At 44.8% G+C, this 18,853-nt stretch overlaps 1 protein-coding gene across 1 annotated transcript; it reads left to right on the top strand.

Moving 5' to 3' along the window:
- The first annotated feature begins 872 nt into the window (after nt 1-872).
- On the top strand, nt 873-18,188 carry Cplx4 (complexin 4). The gene is made up of 3 exons (XM_051201097.1): nt 873-1,039; nt 3,332-3,419; nt 17,961-18,188. Exons 1-3 carry the CDS (start codon nt 873-875, stop codon nt 18,186-18,188), a joined length of 483 nt encoding a protein of 160 aa, XP_051057054.1.
- The last annotated feature ends 665 nt before the right edge of the window (nt 18,189-18,853 follow it).

The following is an 18,853-nucleotide window of genomic DNA, read 5'->3' as shown; positions in this document are numbered from 1 at the left end:
CCATGTGGTCCAGTCTCTGGCTTAGTGTCAAAAACATCCTTCTCAGGAAGACGAGTGGCATTTCCATGCAGCAGAAGCAGCTAAGCAAAACTTCCTGGGTGAACTAAAGACCATAACTCATGCCTTGGGCCCCTTGCCTGGATTGTGTATTTATGTTTGAGACACCATTCCCAGTAAAGCGGGACCAAACTGAACTGAACCCCAAAGCAATGCTTGCCTAAGATTTTGAGTACAGTGAGATCAGATATTGATCAAAAGCATTAGTTTTGCTCAATAAAGCACTGAGGGGTTTGACTCTCCCTGGACTATTTCCAACAGGATGTTGTACTCACTCCATGGCTAGGATGTGGAAATTCCACAGCAGCCATATAATCAGTTGCTTCCAATTAATGTAATTGAAAAGGGACTCGATGAAGCCCTGCTGTACATATAATTTGAACTTTAGGGGATGGGAATTATTGCTCAAAGGTGGTATGTTCACCTGACCTATGCTCTATCTCCAGCTCTGACCAAAAAATAAATAAATAAATAAATAAAATTTAGATGGCTAAGGGAATCGGTGCAGAGAATAGGCGGGGCTTCCACCCCCTAAAATTAGCTGAGTGTATTAATCATAAGGCAGAAGGTTGCTTCTGACTGTGGGCTTTAGTAACCGGAACCATCTGCCTCTACACTAAGAGTTTGCCCTCTAATCCAGCTTACAACGAGCAAAAGCACTCTCCCCTATCCTGTGCCCTTGGACAGAGGAAGCTGTGCAAATCCTTCGCTCCCAAATGTGTGGCGGTGGTTGAGAACAATTGGAGGGTTTGCTTTGGTCTAGTGTTGTTTACTGCCAAGCTTTGATTGGGTTTCAGTTCTCCAAGGCAGAAACCATGGCTTTCTTTGTGAAAAATATGATAAGTAACCAGGTAAAGAATTTAGGATTTGGGGGTGGATCTGAAGAAAAGAAAGAAGAAGGAGGTACCTCGGACCCTGCAGCCGCTCAAGGGATGACTAGAGAGGAATATGAGGAATACCAGAAGCAGATGATTGAAGAGAAGTGAGTACCATGACCTCGATCCCCTGTAGAGCCAAGGTTCCATCCGGAGTGCAAGCTTCCAGTTCCCCGGGCTGATGGCTCTTGGCTTCCAAGAAGATTTTTCCTTTGACCCTTTCCCTCTAGGCGGATGAAAGGTGGTTCTGTTACAGCAGAACCCTGTAGCATCGCTGCCTCTGCATGCTACTAATACAGATGGAAGTGAGCAACACTAAACAAACAGTCCATCATGCTTAACACAGCACACTTCCTGCTTTAGGCACATTTGTAACTGGCCTTGATTTGATTGGTCAAAAAAAAAAAAAAAAAAAAAAAAAAAAAAAAAAAAAACCCTGGTGAGTGTGTCTTTTTAATCTTTCTGATTAAAGGCCTTGGGTTACACAAGTGTGGGCATTTGGGGCCATCGCCAAATGATACACTTTAAAGTTTGGGAAATTGAATTGCACACAGTTTTTTCTTCAAAGGAAAGGTAGAGGGTGTATGAATAAATATGCATGCTGAAGTGTTCTGGGGAGGTGCACTGATTTTTGCAGCTTTAAATATATCAAAATGTAAGCTGAATAAATGAATAGAATGATAGGTATGTGTTAAAACGTGAGATTCGAACTAAGGAAGCTATGTCTTTGAAAAGTGGTTTTCAACCTAATGTTCTTTCAAGTTTCCTGTATTTTTGAAAATTTTCCCAATAAAATATTGAGTGGAAAAGATCTGCATTAACCTGTTGGATAAATCACTTTTTCTAGTTCTCCAAAAACTAGAAAGTTGAACACAATGCTGTCTCAAGCCTATTCTAGAATGTTCTGGAGGTAGAATTGAGTCAAGACCACTTGAATCCCAGGCACAGTGATCAGTCATTTAATCTGATTGTTTGCTTCAGATGTAGCCTGTCTTCGAAATTAGCCTTTTGTGTAATGATTGGGCTTACTTCACAGCTGCAATTAAAAAAAAAAAAAAAAAAAAAGCCAAATCTCACCTTAAAAAAAAAAATGGAAACAGGATTTATTTTCATGCAAATAGTTGGTTTGTGGCCCCACAGAGTCTAAAGAGAAAGCTTGCCAGGCCCATCTTTGGGCACACAGGGAGATCCGAGTGGCTAGTGACTCGGGCTACAAGCATCTTTGGATCTCTTGGCATTGTTCTGTGCCCATAGGTCTGCTTTCCTGCCTACTTGGCAGCCAGATCTCACTCACAGAGCCTTCTATGTATGACCTAGACTACAGGGCAGTGGAAAGGACAGCCAATAGCCTTCAAGTTCCCTTCCTATACTTCAAGCCTCAGTCTCAATTCCAGCTTCCTAAAGAAACTTTCATTTATCCAACCTGGTCCATCCCATCACAGCAGAGACAGTGCCTTTGGATAAATTCAGCATTACTCATGCACTTCTGTGGGCAACTAGGGAAGGGAGCCATTTTTGTGAGCTTTGCACACATTTTCCAAATGTGCTTTTGTGTAGATCATGATAGCCCAGGGAATCCATTTCAAATTGGCCTGATCATGGGTTAGTGGTTCTCAACCTTATAAATGCTGCAATCCTTTAATGCAATCCTTGTGTTGTGGTGACCCCCAACCCTAACATTATTCTCATTGCTACGTCATACCTGTAATGTCCTTACTGTTATGAATCATGATGTAAATATCTGAAATGCAGGATATCTGATAAGCTACCCCTCAAAAGAGTCAAGACCCACAGGTTGGGAATCTCTGGATTAGTACATCCATCCAGCAGGTACCCAGACTGATGTGATAGGAATCAAAGCTGCTTCGTTTGTAGATAGTGCTTCTGACTAGGGAAGGCAACACTGTCTGAATACTGTCACTGGGGCCTGGCAGCAGTGACAATGATGGGAAACGACTTGGCATCACGTCTCCTAACACCACAGGCACCTCCAAAGAATGTCCCAGTCCTGGAGTAGGAAGCCTTGTTTTTTTGCTTCTGTAAGTGCTCAGGGAGGTTGAGGCAGCAGAGGAAGGACACATGTGAAATCTGCCTTCCCCATGGGTGATGCTGAGACTCAGGGTCCAGGACCACACAGCCCACCTACAGTCACTCTTCTAATGCTCTCTGCTAACTCCACTAAGACATTCCCCAGCCCCATTGCCTGAGGACTTCGAGGTCCAGAGTGCTGGAATGATATGATGATTTAAAAAAAAGAGGAACAGACTTGGAGGGGGGAGTCTACATTTTTCAAAATGTCAGTGGTCAATGGTGATCAAGTATGACCCAGGGTCCTGCTCCCTGAGGACCAGCTAGAATATCTCCTATGACCCATCTCCTATTCTTTACCTGTTTTTTAGGATGGAGAGAGATGCTGCATTTACTCAGAAAAAGGCAGAGAGGGCATGCCTCCGAGTCCACCTCAGGGACAAATACAGGCTCCCAAAGGTAAGAAAGTGTCTCACTGTGTCTTAATTTAGAAAAAAAAAAAGGAGAGAATGCATTATCATCAGCAAGATAACATTGATGAATAAATGTGTGTCCTAATTTACATCATGCTATTATAAAAAGAACATTGAAGTAGGAGTTCCTGTAAATGGTTTAATTTCTATAAATTTTCTGTTTGACTCAAAAAACATGAATACTGATAAATGATATTCGTGTGTGTGTGTGTGTGTGTGTGTGTGTGTGAGAGAGAGAGAGAGACTCATATGTGCATATTTGCATGTGTGAATGTGGACATGCTCATGAGATGGCTCAAATGTGGTCAGACGACAACATTGGAACTGTTCTTTTTTTGAGACAGGGTCTCCTTGTTACAGAAGCTCTATACATCCACACACAGAGAAATTTGTTAAGTCCTTTCTAGGTGTTGGACATTGTATTTCACATATACCAATTCATTTAGGGCCTCCTAAATTTTTTTTTTAACCTCCATCTTATAGCAGAAGGTACAGGCACAAGGCAAAGAGCCTTCCTACCCCAAGCCAGGGTCTTACTCCCTTAGCTTCCTGTCTCTCTTGAAAGGGACAATTGGTCTCTCACTTTGGAAGCTGATAGAGTAGTGGTGACTGTCATGTGGCATCATCATCTCCATCTCAGACCTTTTGAGAGGGCACTATGGTTCAGTGTGTCCCTGGCCAGTGAAAGGCAATGTACTGACTTGCTGTGGCTCAGATATGTCATTCCAGGACTTGTCTCCCAGTGGCAGAGGGCCAAGCACTTCACTGTTCCCACTCATTTCTTGTGTTCCCCTCCTGCCTCAGTACTTTCTGAGGAACTACCCAGCTCTGTGAACTGCCCTGCCTTCACCCCAAGCAGTGGGTGTTTAAGAGTGCATCCTGAAAGTGCATTGTCTATTCCAGAATGCCATAGGCGCAGAACAACCAATGTAAAAGTCTTCCTAAATACATCCAAAACCGAGTCACATCCATGTCTGCATGAGTAAAAAGTACAAAAAAAATGCCTTTCCTTCAGTGGATCCCCAAAAGCTCCTGGGAGAGACCCTCCAGGTCTCTTGTTTAGCAAGGAAGAAAATGTCAATGAGATTTAAATTTGGTTTCCCAGGCATCCAGTGAGTCGGGAAGAAGGCCCCTGCCCCACTCAGCTGTTACTTTCTCCACTTTGCTTACATTTTAGAAAGGAAAGAACTGTTAAACCCTTTCCCTTCCACTCTCATCATCAGGTGGATCTCCTGAGAGTCTCTGGGCTGGCATGAGCTGTGTGTGACCTGTCCTATGGAGGCAGCCTGTGTCTTAAGTACAATGCTGAAAAGAAATCACCAGCCATCTTCTTTGGGGTTAACTGATTAAAGCAATACAAACATTGCTTAGAATGGAAAAATGGAGCACAATTCAAACACCACACACACACACGTACACATACATGTGCACAAATATACACACATGTGCAATGGTGCACATACACACAAACACACATGTGAACATGCACAAACATGTGCATGCAATGCACATGCAATGCACATACAAACACACATGTGCACAATACTTCCTCATGTTCACATACATGCACACACACACACACACACTCTCTCTCTTTCTCTCTCTCTCTCTCTCTCTCTCTCTCTCTCTCTCATCCAGGCATGGGTCTTCCACAAAGGCTGGGCTTTTGGAAGCTTCACTTTTACAACTGTTTTGTCATCACTCAGTGGGCTTTAAGGGAGGTCAGGTCTCTGCTATGGCTCTGCCAGGGTGACATGGTGCAACTTCTGATAGCCCCACTTCCCCCATGTATAAAAGGAGGACAGTGACACCCAACCTCATCTGATAAAGCTCTGTCTGAGCCAGCACTGCACGGGGCACATGGCAGGACCTCACTGGTTAGAGGTGAAGTGATCAGTGGCCACATACTTGTCTAATTTCCTCATAGAAACCATCAAAGGGGCCTAGGGGACTCAAGGTGAGAACAGCCATGTAGTTATCAATGCAGTAAAAGAACTCCACCCTTTGCCCATCCCTTCTCTAATGGAGAGTTTATTACTCTTGCTCATTTCCAGACTCAGGGGTGGGGGCACCAGGCGCTTAGCAGCATTGTCTGGGCTCTCAAAGAACCAGTCACCCCAGTGTCTGTGTGCCTGCCAAGCTGTCCTTTGGAACCAGAGCTTTCCATTAGAAACTATAGGAAGAAATGAGTTATTTCCATGAAAGGGGGAACTTCTGTGCATGCTCTTTGGGAAATGGTGGTCACCACATCCACATAGGCAGTTGCTTACCAAAGCCAGCTGACAGTAGAGGATGAAGGGACTGGGAAATCAACAGTGGAGTCCTGCAGTTTTCACTGCAAGGCTTATCCGTGCTCACGCATGCCCTTTCTGCCAAAGCTGCCTCCAATGCACAACACTTGATGTTACCTTCACCTGATTGTTTCCGTTTCCAGTCTGTGCACATGTGTATGTGCATATGTGTCATGGGTTTGTGTGTGTGCATATGTGCCATGGGTCTGAATAGAAGTCAGAAGGCAACCTTTCTTGTTGCTTATCATCTCCACTTGTTTGAAACAGTGTCTTGTTAATCTCTGACTATACCAGGCTAGCTGGTTTGTGAACTTGTGGAAATTGTCCTGTATCCACCTCCCAGATTACCACAGGACTGCTGGTCATAAGGCATGCAGGGCTGCATCCAACTTCTTGTGGGCTCTGGTGATCTGAACTCGTGCTCTGGCACTTGTGTAGCAAGTGCTTTAGCCATGGAGCCATTTCTCCAGGCCAGCTTCTGATTGTTTGCAAGAGTCCTGCAGGGCAGGCCTGGGAAGTCATCCAACTGCATGCTGTCACGTCCCTGTGCACCCAAGAAAAAACTCTCGAAGCTCGGGAGAGTTAAAGGAGTTCAGGAAAACCAAGTCTGAGTGTGCTTAGTGAGTTACAAAACAGGTTGCACCCAGGCTTCCTGACCACAAGCAAGAACAAAACAGAGAAGGATTTGAACTCAGGTCCCTGTACCTATGGTATTGCTGTCTGTTCCTTTGGCTCCCAAATAATTGAGGGCAGTTTTTGACCTCTACCTGTTTTAACTACACTAAAACATATGGGTAATCAGCAACACTCTACTGCCTGCCCCTTTTAGAGACAAGTCACTGAGTCCCACTCCCATGAGCACCAAGGTGCCTCTGTCTTCATAGTCTCTAACAGTTTGCAGAGGCCTCCCTGGCTGTCTCAGCTCCAAACACACAGATGAGAATTTCATCCAAACACACCCACGGTTCATTGTCAAGTTGCCTTTCAGCTCCCTGTGGTGTTTTTAGATTATGGTTGCTTTTTGTAAAATTGATTCTCTAAGGTGTTTTACAAATTTCCCAGTGGTGTGAGAAACACTAAGAACCCTGCTTTTGAAAGGATCGCCAACTCTTTGTAAAGTATATACAGTTGGAATTCCGCATGGCTCTCCATGAAAACAGTACTTAAAACTGTGCATTAAAAAAGAAAAAGAAGTCAGGCAGTGGTGGCACACTTCCTTAATCCTCCTTCCCAGCACTGGAGAGGCAGAGGCAGGCAGATCTCATTGAGTTTTAGGCCAGCCTGTTCTACAAAGTGAGTTCCAAGACAGCCAGGGCTGCTACACAGAGAAACCTTGTCTCGATAAACAACAAACAAACAAAATCAATCAGGTCATATTCTACTTAGTCTTTGTAGCACCAGATGCAGCCTACTCCCCCAACCTCAAAGCATAGCACCTGTGTAAGCCATTCAGCCTTGGGTGCCTCCTCTGCCTACTGAGAAATGTGTTTCCTTTCCCACTCACTGATGAAGTTCAGGGAGCAACAGTCATAGAGGAGCCAAGAGGGTCAAATGCAGCTCTGGAGACAGGCTGAGGTCAGCATTGGGGCAATGGTTCCCTCTCTCTAAGAATAGCCCCTGTGGATGGTGCCACCTGCAGGCATGACCATGGAACTCACCCCAGAGGCTGCTTACATGGATAATCCCCAGTGCCAGGTGCCCCCTCGTGGTAGTCATCTAAAGGGCTCTCCCTGTCTTGTAAGCAAAGCCATGACCCATGGAGTGGTAGCAGCATTAGGACTCTGTAAAACAAGTATCCAGATGACAGTTTCCCTTTTAAAACCCATCTTTTTGCTGTTGAGGATGTGCGTGTGCATTTTAAATCTTCCTGTGCCATACTGGGAAAGAGTCCTAGGAACAGCTCTCTCTGCTTTAGCAGCTAGGATAGTATGATTTCGCAATGACATTAATTGAGCATGAGTTGACAGAATATTGAACTACAAGAGAAGATGGGGGGGGGGATGAAGTAACAAAGCTAAGAAGGCCACCCTTTTGTTTCAATATTGTCTCCAGCCAACTTGTCCCAGTGGCTGTGTTTGACATATTAAAAATAAATATTCGTTTTTGTTTTGGACTGTGCCACAGAGCCCTTCCCAGTGGAACTTTTGGAGTCTTCTCAGAAAACCAGTTAGGTTCTGAGCTGGAGATATGTACATGCTGCATTTAAAAACAAGAGACCCTGGACTACCAACAAGTGTCATTCCCCTGTCACTTGCCCTTTAGTCACTAGCTCTCTGATACTGGTTCCCAAGGCTGCTAAGAACCTAGTCACTGCATGCTTTCCATGCAAGGTCACTTAAGGAACATGCCATCATAGACACCCCACCAACAATCACTAAGTCATCTTCCTAGAATAGATCTGGGTTTCAGGATGGCCACCAGACTCTTTGGCATCTGCACCTAAGTGCTCTTAACTTTGTATTAGATTTATTTCTTGCTCCCAGGGAAGCACGCATCATAGGTACACACTTGATACATAATCCTGAAAAGTGTCTAAATGGAGTGGTTTAGGAAAGATCAGGAAGCCTCCTGGGAAATTATTCTTCATGTATTACTTTTCCATGCCCTCTTTAAACTGTCTCCTCCTCGATCTAGACATTAGAACTGAACAGGTGAGCTAACAAAGGGACTGTACAGAGCTCTGGACAGAGAATGACTGGACTCTAGTGAGTCCCTAGCAGCCTCCCCTTCCATACAACATTTGTAGTATATGCAACCCTGTGTTATCTGATGACATCTACAAAAGGTGAATGGTCAGAGCAGAGTGTTAACAGTCCACAAGGAACTGGACAAATTCAACATGTCCTAGGCTCTTTATTCACAATTCCCTAGGGCCACCAACACCATGGTTACATAGCGGCAGGAGGCAGTGTAGACCTGTTCCCTTGACTAAAGCCAAACAAGGAATGGATCTGAGAAAAATGCCTTCCCAGGAGCTGTCATGTTTAATGAGGACAGCTGTGTCACATTTGGGAATTAGAACTGTATTTTCTAAAGAGTTTACTTGGCTGGTGTTTCTTAGGAGAGAGCATTTCACTCTGTTACTGACTGGAAAAGCCATAGTGATCTTAAATGGGGCAACATAGGCTTTTGAGTGGCCATTGTTAATTACAGCAGTTAAATTAGGTTTCAAATAAATGCAGTAACCATATTGCAACACTCTAAGGGATGTATGTGTATAAATACATCTATATCAGTTGTCACATGTTCATCATCACACACTGTGTTAGCAGTAAGGTTTTTCCTGAAGGCCAGTCTGGTCCCACCACCATGCCAGCCCCAAATAACACACAGAGACTCTCTATTTGATATAATGCTATTGGCCAGTTACTATTTTCTTATCAGCTAGCTCTGTCTTAATTATTAACCCATTTCTATTAATCTAAGTACTTCCATGTGGTCTTATCTTACGGGAGAGAGGGACTGGCATTCTTCTCTCTATCCTCCATCTTGGATTTCCTCCCTACTACTTCCTCTCTCCTCCTAGTCCCACCTATCTTGATTTCCTATTGTCCAACAGTGCTTTATTCATTAACCGATACGAGAAACATATTTACAGAATGACATCTCCCATCAACACTGAGCCTGTATTGGGTTCCTCTGGTTTTTGGCTAGAGACCAGTGGAGTGTTTAAGATGCCTAGTGTCATCCATGCTCCTGTTAGGTGAGATCACCTCTACTATTTAGTTATCCCTTGCTCAGCACCTTCAGTGTCTCCTTGTCTACGAACTCCATTGAGGAGATTGCCTCCATCCCAACTAAAACAACCAAGCAGCACTTTTCACCTGAGCATACCTTCATTGGCCTGGCTCCTGCCTGTAGGCTCCATCTTCCTTTAGCTCAGAGATTTCCAACCTTCCTAATGTTGCGACCCTTTTTAACACAGTTCCTCATGTTATAGTAACCCCAACCATAAAGCTGTAATTTTGCTATAGTTATGAATCACAATGTAAATATCTGATATGCCACCCCTGTGGGGCTGTAACCACAGGCTGAGAACCACTGCTTTAGCATGTCAATGGTCTATCCACATACTTCCTCATCTGAGCCCCTTGCTTTCTTAGCCCTGGTGATCACTTCCACCATGCAGTTCCCTCTCCTCCATTTACCCTTCTGCTTTGATTTACCACCAACTTTATTATTGTTTTTCATTTTCTAGAATGCTCCAGAGCGCTCCCTTGGCCATCTCCCTTAAGATGGCCTCCTCTTCTCACTCAAGCCAGTACTTTCCTACTGGATGGCTGCATCTGGCTATTGTTTTCTGCCGCCATGCACATGTTGATAACACTCAATTCCAGCTTCCATCTCTTCCCTAAATACTGCTACCTAGTCACCTCACTGGGAGAACAAGCTCACACTCAAACACCCAGCTCATTATCCCCACAAAACTGCTCCTGTCCAGGCTGCATATTCGTTGGTGGCTGTCATGGTCACCCATACCCAGGCTGGCATATGGACGTCACATTTGACTCTTCGATTTGTTCCAGCCTTGATCACTCAGTCACCTTAATTCACCTTGTAGGGTCTCTCAGCTCATCCCCATGCACGGTGCCCCACTTCTCACGCCTGTTAGGACAGCAGCTCTGAGTCTTGTCACTGTGGGAAGAGGGTTCTGAAATGCAAATCTTACCCGTTCCTTCCCTCTCTATTTGGGTTTTGCCTAAAAGCTAACTACAGATTTTAAAAGAAATCATAAGTTGTGGCATGCATGGCATGCTGTGGCTTTTGGCTTCTCTCTTTTCTCTGCAGGCTGCTCCATGTCCCATGCTCCCAGGCACACTCCATTCATCCCACACTGTCCCTGTACCCTGATTCCTGCACTGGCTTTCCTTTAGTCTCACACTGTCTCCACACTCTGATTCCTGCAGCTTTCCTTTAGGGAAGATTGTTGGTTTAGTGCTCTTCTTCCAAACATTCCATGGCTTCCTTCCACACTGAAGGATAGACTGGGTCAGCCTCCACCAGGTCCACCTATTTGGTGGACATCCTTTATATCAGAGGTTCTCAACCTATGGGTCGTGACCTTGTTTGGGGCAAATGGCCCTTTCACAAGGGTCACCTAGGATCATTAGGAAAAAAAATGTCATTTACATTACAATTATAATACATTATAATAAAAATACTGTTATGATTCATAGCAGTAACAAATAACAATGAAATAACTTTATGGTCGGAGGTCACCACAACACAAGGAACTGTATTAAAGAGTCACGGCATTTGGAAGGTTGAAAACCACTGCCTTTTATCATCTCAGGATCCTAAATATTCACAGCTGCCATGTGCTTCCCAACAGGACTGGCTTCATCTTTGTCCCAATTCCTAGCATGGTCCATGACACATAGACGTTGAGGACACATACACACACATCCATAGTCATACATGCATACACACACACACACACACACACACACACACACATATATATATATATATATATATATATATATATATATATATACACGCAGAGAGAGGATATACTACTGCTAATTGAATGGTTGTTATTGAGCTAACAGAGAATAAGAAAACCCCATACCCAAAGAACAATGTATCAGAAACACGAGAAAGAACCTGCCATAAGAGGTATGTTCAAATACATTTTCATGCAAAGAAAGGGCTGGATTGGACATTGCAGTGTTGCATACAACAAGAGGCTACTTTATATTATAACTAAAATGTCATTTTTTTCTAATTCCCTAAGTCCTATGTTTTAAACAAAGCCACAGGTCTTTCTAAAAGTAAATGAGCCCTGTCCCCAGTGACTCAGAATGTATATGTAAGTCAGGCCAAATTAATAAGAGAAAAGAGTCCCACAGTGTGCCCCAATCCTATTAACAGAATTGTCAATCTGGGTCAGTCACTGGAGAGCATGCTGTCCCCCTGCTGAGCTGTGCGACTTAGTTACACCTGGTGTTTGTCTGCCACATGAAGGGCATTGCTCATTATGCAAGTCTTTCAACCCAGCGGTCTTTAAATGTGTCATATTGAAAACTCCGCTAGAATTTAATTTAAAATTTGCTTCATTAAAAAATATATATATAATAATAAAGATGACTCAAGGCTTCTTCGGCAGTCTTTTCAGGATTAAAGGTCCTTGGGGCTTCTGCAGGGTCGGAGGCACTGAGCCTGCCTGCCTCCAGCAGCTGCTTCTGCTGATTGGCAGCAGGGAGGCTATGTGAAGTCCCCTCCATTGCCTCCCACCTCCCCCCTCCTTGACCTGCCCTGATTCTCTTTGCCCCTCCTCCCCAGCCCCTGAACAGCAGCCGAGTGAATGTCCAGAGGGACATGACATCCTGAGACACAAAGAGGCTGGATTTCCTCAGCCACACCAGCTTTCTCGCTGAAGCCTTCAAAAGCCCATCAGTGTCAGATAGAACAGCCAACTCAGAGAAGCAAAGCAGCTCCTCAAGACTGCACAGCCTATATATGGGTGGTAGGAACCTAAACTGACCTGACTATACAGACTTATTGTCCTGCTGGACCACTCTGGTAGCCTGCTGAATTAACAACCAAAAAAAAAAAAAAAAAAAACAAAACAAAACCAAACAACATTCCTAACAAGGAAAAAGATGACCTGTTTCATGGACCTGGTACTTGTATAGTTCAGGTTAGCCATGAACTGTTGACCATCCTTCTATCTCAGCCCTCCAAGTGCTGGAGTTACAGGCATAAACCATCACACCCACAGGAAATGATGCTTTTTCAAGCATCTGCCTTATAGGACCTATGGCAACAAGTACCTACTGAAGGTCACAGTGTCATACATCAGGACCTGTGGCAAGAAGTACCTAATGAAGGCCATGATGTCATACATCAAGAAACATCTACTCATCCAAAACTGTTTGGTATATCACACACCCAAAATAAGCAAACAAACCTCAAATGGAACCAAGATCCCCCTCACATCAAACAGGTATTGGCTTAGCCACACTCAGCTTCATGAAGGCAGAACAATCTAAGATGACATTACCTCATCTCAAGTGTGATGAGAGATGAAGGGGCAAAACCAGAGAAGAGGAAGTCTGAGTTCCAGGGTTATGCTCACTCTTGGGGAAAAGGTCAGGGGTCAGTCATAGGGAAGGACACTATCAGATTATGGGGCTGTTTAAATAATAGGGTATCCAGCCTGACAACAAAGCCTATAACTCTGGTGAAAACTAAGAGATTAAGATGGCCAGCTTACAAATAAATAGTTTTTTACTTGGCTGCATTAAAAACACCCCAAGGTAAGACAGACATAGATGGTCCCCTGGAGAAGGGGACAGGGACAAGATCTCCTGAGCATGAGGGATGGGGAGAGAGAGTTAGGAGAAAGAGAAGGGAAGAGAAGGGAAGGGAAGGCAGGAAGATTGAGCCACGGAAAAAATAGAGGAGAGCAAGAAAAGACATACTATAAGATAGGGAGCCATTATAGGTTTAAAGAGAAATCTAGCATTAGGGAAATGTCCAGAGATCTACAGGGATGAACCCAACTAACAATCTAAGCTAGTGGAGAGGCTACCTTAAATGTCCTTCCCCAATAATGAGATTGATGACTACTTATATGCCATCCTAGAGTCTTCATCCAGTAGCTGATAGAAGCAGAAGCAGACACCCACAGCTAAACACTGAACTGAACCCCTGGAATCAGTTGCAGAGAGGGAGGAGTGATGAGCAAAGGGGTCAAGACCAGGTTGGAGAAACCAACAGAAACAGCTGACCTGAACAAGGGGGAGCTCATGGACCCCAGTCTGATAGCTGGAAAACCCAGACTCCCTGAACATGGGTGTCAGTTAGGAGGGCTGGGCAATCTATGGGGCCTCTGGTAGTGGATCAGTATTTATCCCTAGTATACGAATGGACTTTGGGAGCCCATTTCACATAGAGGGACACTCTCTCAGACTAGATACATGGAGGAGGGCCTAGGACCTGCTCCAAATTATATGATAGACTTTGAAGATCCCCCATTGAAGGCCTCACCCTCCCTGGGGAGCAGAAAGGGGACTGGATAGGGGGTTGGTATTAGTCAGGGAAGGAGGGGAGGAGGAGAGGAAGAGGGAACTGGGATTGACTTGTAAAACAAGCTTGTTTCTAATTTAAATTTTAAAAAAGGAAAAAACAAAAACACCCCAAGGCCAGTCAGTTAGCACTTGTCTGTAATCCTAACACTTACTTGGGAGGCCAGGCTAACAGGATTGCCAAACATTCAAGGCCAGCCAGATTCTATAGTGACAAGCCATGTTGCAGAGCCAAACCTTATCTCAGTAACAACAGCAATAATAAATTGGGCATGGTGGCACACACCTTTAATTCTAGCATTTGAGTAGTGGAGGCAATAGGATCAGGAGTTCAAAGCTACCCTTGGCTATATAGTGAGTTCAAGGCAAGCCTGGTCTAAATGAGACCTCTAAGAGAGAGAATAGAAATAAATGGAGGGATTTATTTCTAGAAATGGGATCAATGACACAGCCTCTGAGAATGAAGTCTGGCCCCTGAGTCCTCTGATTGTGTACTGCCCCCTTTGATTCTGGGTCCCAGCCCCTCCCAGAGCTGCTTCCAGCCCCCACAGCCATTCTGGTTCTTGTCTGTATCTGTACTATGTAAACAGAGCTGTAATGAGGATGGCTGCCTTTCCTAGGTTGTGGACAGTGTCAGAATATTCATGGTCTCCCAACCTAAGTTTTGTCACTGGACATTAGAAAGTCTGGACAAAACAGTCACCACAAGGTCCCAGCAACAAGCAGCTCGCTCAGGGAGGTAGAAGCAAAGCTTCCCTGTCTGCTCCATACATCCTGCTCACACTCTTGTTTGCACGACCTTGGCTCCTGCCTGAGCTCTTTCACCCTTTGCTTTAGTCTATCTCAGGCCTTCTCTCCCCCAAGGACCCTTTCAGCAGGAGCTTAAACACAGCCTTTCACCTTCCTCTGAGATATTCCTAGTCATAGCTACCCTTGTCCAGGGCTGGAAGTTTGGGGCAGGGGGCTTTCATGACATGTCTTATTCAGTATACTTGAAGTGACTCTACCACTTGGCTTTGGGCATGGAAAATAAGGTGCCCAAGATCACAGAATGATTGACAGACTTGGGACTTGACCCCAAGTCTTCTGGCTACCAGGACTTCAGCCTTCTGTATAGTGTACTATAAGCCACCTTGCAGGAGGACAGTTGGAGGCTACAGATTTTACAAATGACACCCATTAAGCCAGCGCTAGCTCTAGGACCAGCTCGGTGATCATCCAACAATCCCATCCAACTCAGAGGCAAACAATATGAGCTTCAATTTACATAGAAGGAAATGACATTCTGAAAGTTTGGGTATGATGGCCAAGCTCACACACCCTGTGAGTGGGTAGATTGCATCCAATGATCTTGGCCTCCAATGGGTGAGGATGAGTGGGTAGCTTTGAGAACAGAACTGGGCATGGTGATGGGTGTTATGGGCTCTGCTAGGCAAATAACAGGTATGATCTGTGTCCCCATATCAGACTCTGCTGGTCCCTGAGAAGAAAGGCAAGCAAGCTGCATCCCATCTTCTAGAAGTATAAAACAGGGCTCCACCCAGGCTTGAGTAGCACCAGAAACACTGGGTTCTAGATCAGACTTAGTCTGCCCTGAGTGTCTGGATCAGCTGCTCTGGGGAGGACCCAAGGATTCAATTTTAGGAAAGTCTTAATGATGTTATTGCTGTCAGAGGCAGTCCCAGTGTGAGAGGAAGGGAAGTGGAGTGATGGAGATCAGACATGGTGGATCCCGACATTCCCTGGACAAGTGGATAGAGAAGGAAGCCATTAAGACACGTTCTTGGGTGCTTATGCTTTCTACTAGGTTATCCAGGCAGATGGAGCTGGGAGATCCCTGTACCCTATAAGGAGAGTAGGTTCAGTGTTTAACAGCACTGGCTGACCGATGCACATATGCCCCCCCCTGCCTCCTAGTGCCTGAACCTCTAGGCCTACAGTGGTCACTCTGTCCAGAATCCAATCTGCTGCCATGTGCATAGATTTTACCTCTAAATCATAGGGGAGGGGCCAGGACCCCCAGGATTATCTTTTAAATCATTTACATTTGATTGAGGGGTGCAGAAGTTCCTGTTCTGCAGGAACTCAAAGAGAATTGAGTGAAGTCTTTTTCCTCACTACTCCAGCAGAAATGCCCAGAGGGCAATCTACAAGGAAAGCAGACCATCAAAATAGGTAAATAAAACCAAATGGAAATGCAGGATTGGCTGGGGACCATTAGGAATTTACTAATTACTCTCACAATACTTTGAGTAGGAACTAATTAATCTGTTAAGCACTGGGAGGGGCTAAGTCACCTGCCAAGTGCAGGGCTGGGCTATATCATCTCCAGAGACTGAGTTAGAAGTCTATAGATAGGCCTACACAAGGACCATCTCCCCCCCAAAGCATCACACACTTGCCTGCCAAGCTCATTCTAGAGCCAGACTCACTGTCACTTTATTTGTCTCCAGATAACTGGGACTCTAGGGAAAGATTGTTGGGCTCCACATCCCCAAGGCTTGCCTGGTGAAGATAGACAGAACTAGGGGAAGACTTTAGACACCATGTCCCTCCTAGCCCATTTACAGATGGAGAATAAAGAGTGCATGCATTATCCTGACACATCTCCCAGATCCTATGGCAACTGGCTTTGGATCATATCTGCTAGGCACCCAGGCAAGGAGCATTTCCATCCCTTAGGTATTGACTTTACCAAGGAACTCAGCAGATAATAATCTGTCTTAAGTCAAATCAATGTCATCTGATTAAAAATAATATGACCACAAGTGACTTTATTTCAGGAGTACACGAGGGAAGCAAAGAATATTAGAAAGGATGAAAATGGAAAAAGCCTATGTTAGCATCCACCCTGTAGGTATTGTTCAGCCTCATATTTGCTTAGTGAGTATCATTTGTAAAATCTGTAGCTTCCAACTGTCCTCCTGCAATGTGTCCTACAGTACACTACACAGAAGGCTGAAGGCAGAAGACCTAGGGTCAAGTTCACCATATGTTACAACCAGATAGAAAATGGTTTGAGAGCTGTCATCTGGGACATAAGCTACTAGGAACCTTTCCCAGGGGAACTTTTATTTTCTTTAGCTTTTCCTCATTACCAAGAGCTCTGCAGCATAAAGGGCAGGAACCTAGGGACAGTACACTGAAAAACCCTGCTGCAGCCAGGTTACTTGGCAATAGAGCCAGTCACGTAGGGTACCAATAAGCAGCTACATCTATAACACACATTGGCTACATGCTGCACTATTCTTCAGGCACTAGTGGGACCAGGTCAAGTTTGACAAGATTCTGTTTCCCTGAGGGGGGCCCAGTACAATAGAAGGAAAGGAAGGAGTTGCCACTAAAATAGATTGAAATAATGGAGTCATGGGTGGTCACTGACAACTCAAATGCCACACCAGTGGGATGGGGAGTTCAGCCGCACTCGAAAGTCATGACATGAGACTGACAAGCTATGCAGAATCTATAGTGCTTCTCTGACAAAGAGCTGGCCTGGACCTCCAGCTTCTATGTACATTAAAAGAGGGCATCTGGGGCTGGAGATGTGGCTCCATGGTTAAGAGCACCCTCTGTTCTTCCAGAACACCTGTGTTCCATTCCCAGCATAGTGACTCACTCACACAGCATAGTGACTCATAACAGTCTGTAATATCAATTCCATTGTTCTATTCTGGTTTCCAGGGGACATCAGGCATTCATGTGCCTGGGGAGGTCACATGGTGGCTTAAAAAATCTGTAACTGCTGTCCCAGGCACTGTGTGCATATGATCCAAATGCATACAATTATACAAAACCCCAATACACATAAAAATAGAATGTGGGGGGGGGGGGAGAGAGAGCACGCTTTTGAACTTTCATTTATGGGTACCATTGCCAGGGTTTCTGATCCAGTAGGTCTGGGGTAAGATCACAGAACTTCTAATTCAAACAGTCTCCTAGGTTATGCCAGTGCTGCTTGCTCTGGGGGCCCAGTGGGAAACTTTGGGGATATAAGGCTCTAGTCAGCTCAAGATGAGTAGAGTGAAGGACCTCCCACAATGGAACTGCAGCCTCTGCTGTTGCTTCCAGGTTCAGGGCCACAGCACAACAGCCAAGCATGTTGCTCCCTCACTCATACCTGACAGTCCTTTGTTTGTTCAGCTAGTTATCAAGTTGGCCAATACAGAGTTATTTCTCTGTAATTTTTTCTGATTTTTTTCACAGAGTGAAATGGATGAAACACAGATCCAATTGGCTGGGGATGATGTGGATTTGCCAGAAGATCTCCGAAAGATGGTAGATGAAGACCAAGATGAGGAAGAGGAGAAGGATTCTATCCTTGGGCAGTTGCAGAACCTCCAGAACATGGACTTAGATACCATTAAAGAAAAGGCACAAGCCACCTTCACAGAAATCAAGCAGTCAGCAGAACAGAAGTGTTCTGTGATGTGAGGGGTGATGGGGTGGCAGAAGAAGAGAGGGAGACCACCTGCAGGAAGACAGGCCTCCTGGGAGTGGGAGGTGACCATACTACATCATAGCATAGCAAATATATTTAGGAAGCCATGATGATAACGCCATCTACAAATGCACAGACAAAGATTCTGTCAATCTTGGTGTCCCTGGCAGAGAACTAACTAGCTCTTGCAGCAAGAAACACACTTACCTTTTCATTATAGTACCAGCTATAAATTATGGTGCAGAGCCATCTGGTTAAAGGTCTTTAGGACAGCCAGAAGGAACCAAACAAAAGCAAGTGGCATGTCCTCTCCACTTTCTTAGTGAGCAGGATTTCATGATGTCCAACCGTAAGAGTGATGCCAGTTACCTACAGAGAAAGGCACCTAGTAGTACCAGGACTACAGATGACAGAGAAATCAAACACTACACCACCTCTTACTCCCAGCATCATTGATATCCATAATGTTTTTTCCTTAAATTTGGCTAGACATTGTGCAAGTTACTTTGCTTCTGTGATCAGACACCTGACATAAACACAGTAAAGAGAAGAAAGACTTATTTGATCTCACTGTTCAGAAGGTCCACTCCATGATTGCTTGACTCCATTGAGCAGAAAAGAGAGAGGATGGGGTGAGGAGCCAAGAACCAGAAACACC

This window comes from Phodopus roborovskii, unplaced genomic scaffold, assembly GCF_943737965.1.
Source record: "Phodopus roborovskii unplaced genomic scaffold, PHOROB, whole genome shotgun sequence".
Lineage (NCBI taxonomy): Eukaryota > Metazoa > Chordata > Mammalia > Rodentia > Cricetidae > Phodopus > Phodopus roborovskii.
Note: the sequence above shows the minus strand (reverse complement) of the source record. Positions and strands in the feature narration are given on the sequence as shown.

Bases quoted from the DNA above. Each gene is read 5' to 3' on its own strand.
- Cplx4 (XM_051201097.1), top strand. From the start codon at position 873: ATGGCTTTCTTTGTGAAAAATATGATAAGTAACCAGGTAAAGAATTTA. The intron at 1,040-3,331 runs GTGAGTACCATG...CCTGTTTTTTAG, and splicing joins AAGCAGATGATTGAAGAGAA to GATGGAGAGAGATGCTGCAT. The intron at 3,420-17,960 runs GTAAGAAAGTGT...TTTTTTTCACAG, and splicing joins ACAAATACAGGCTCCCAAAG to AGTGAAATGGATGAAACACA.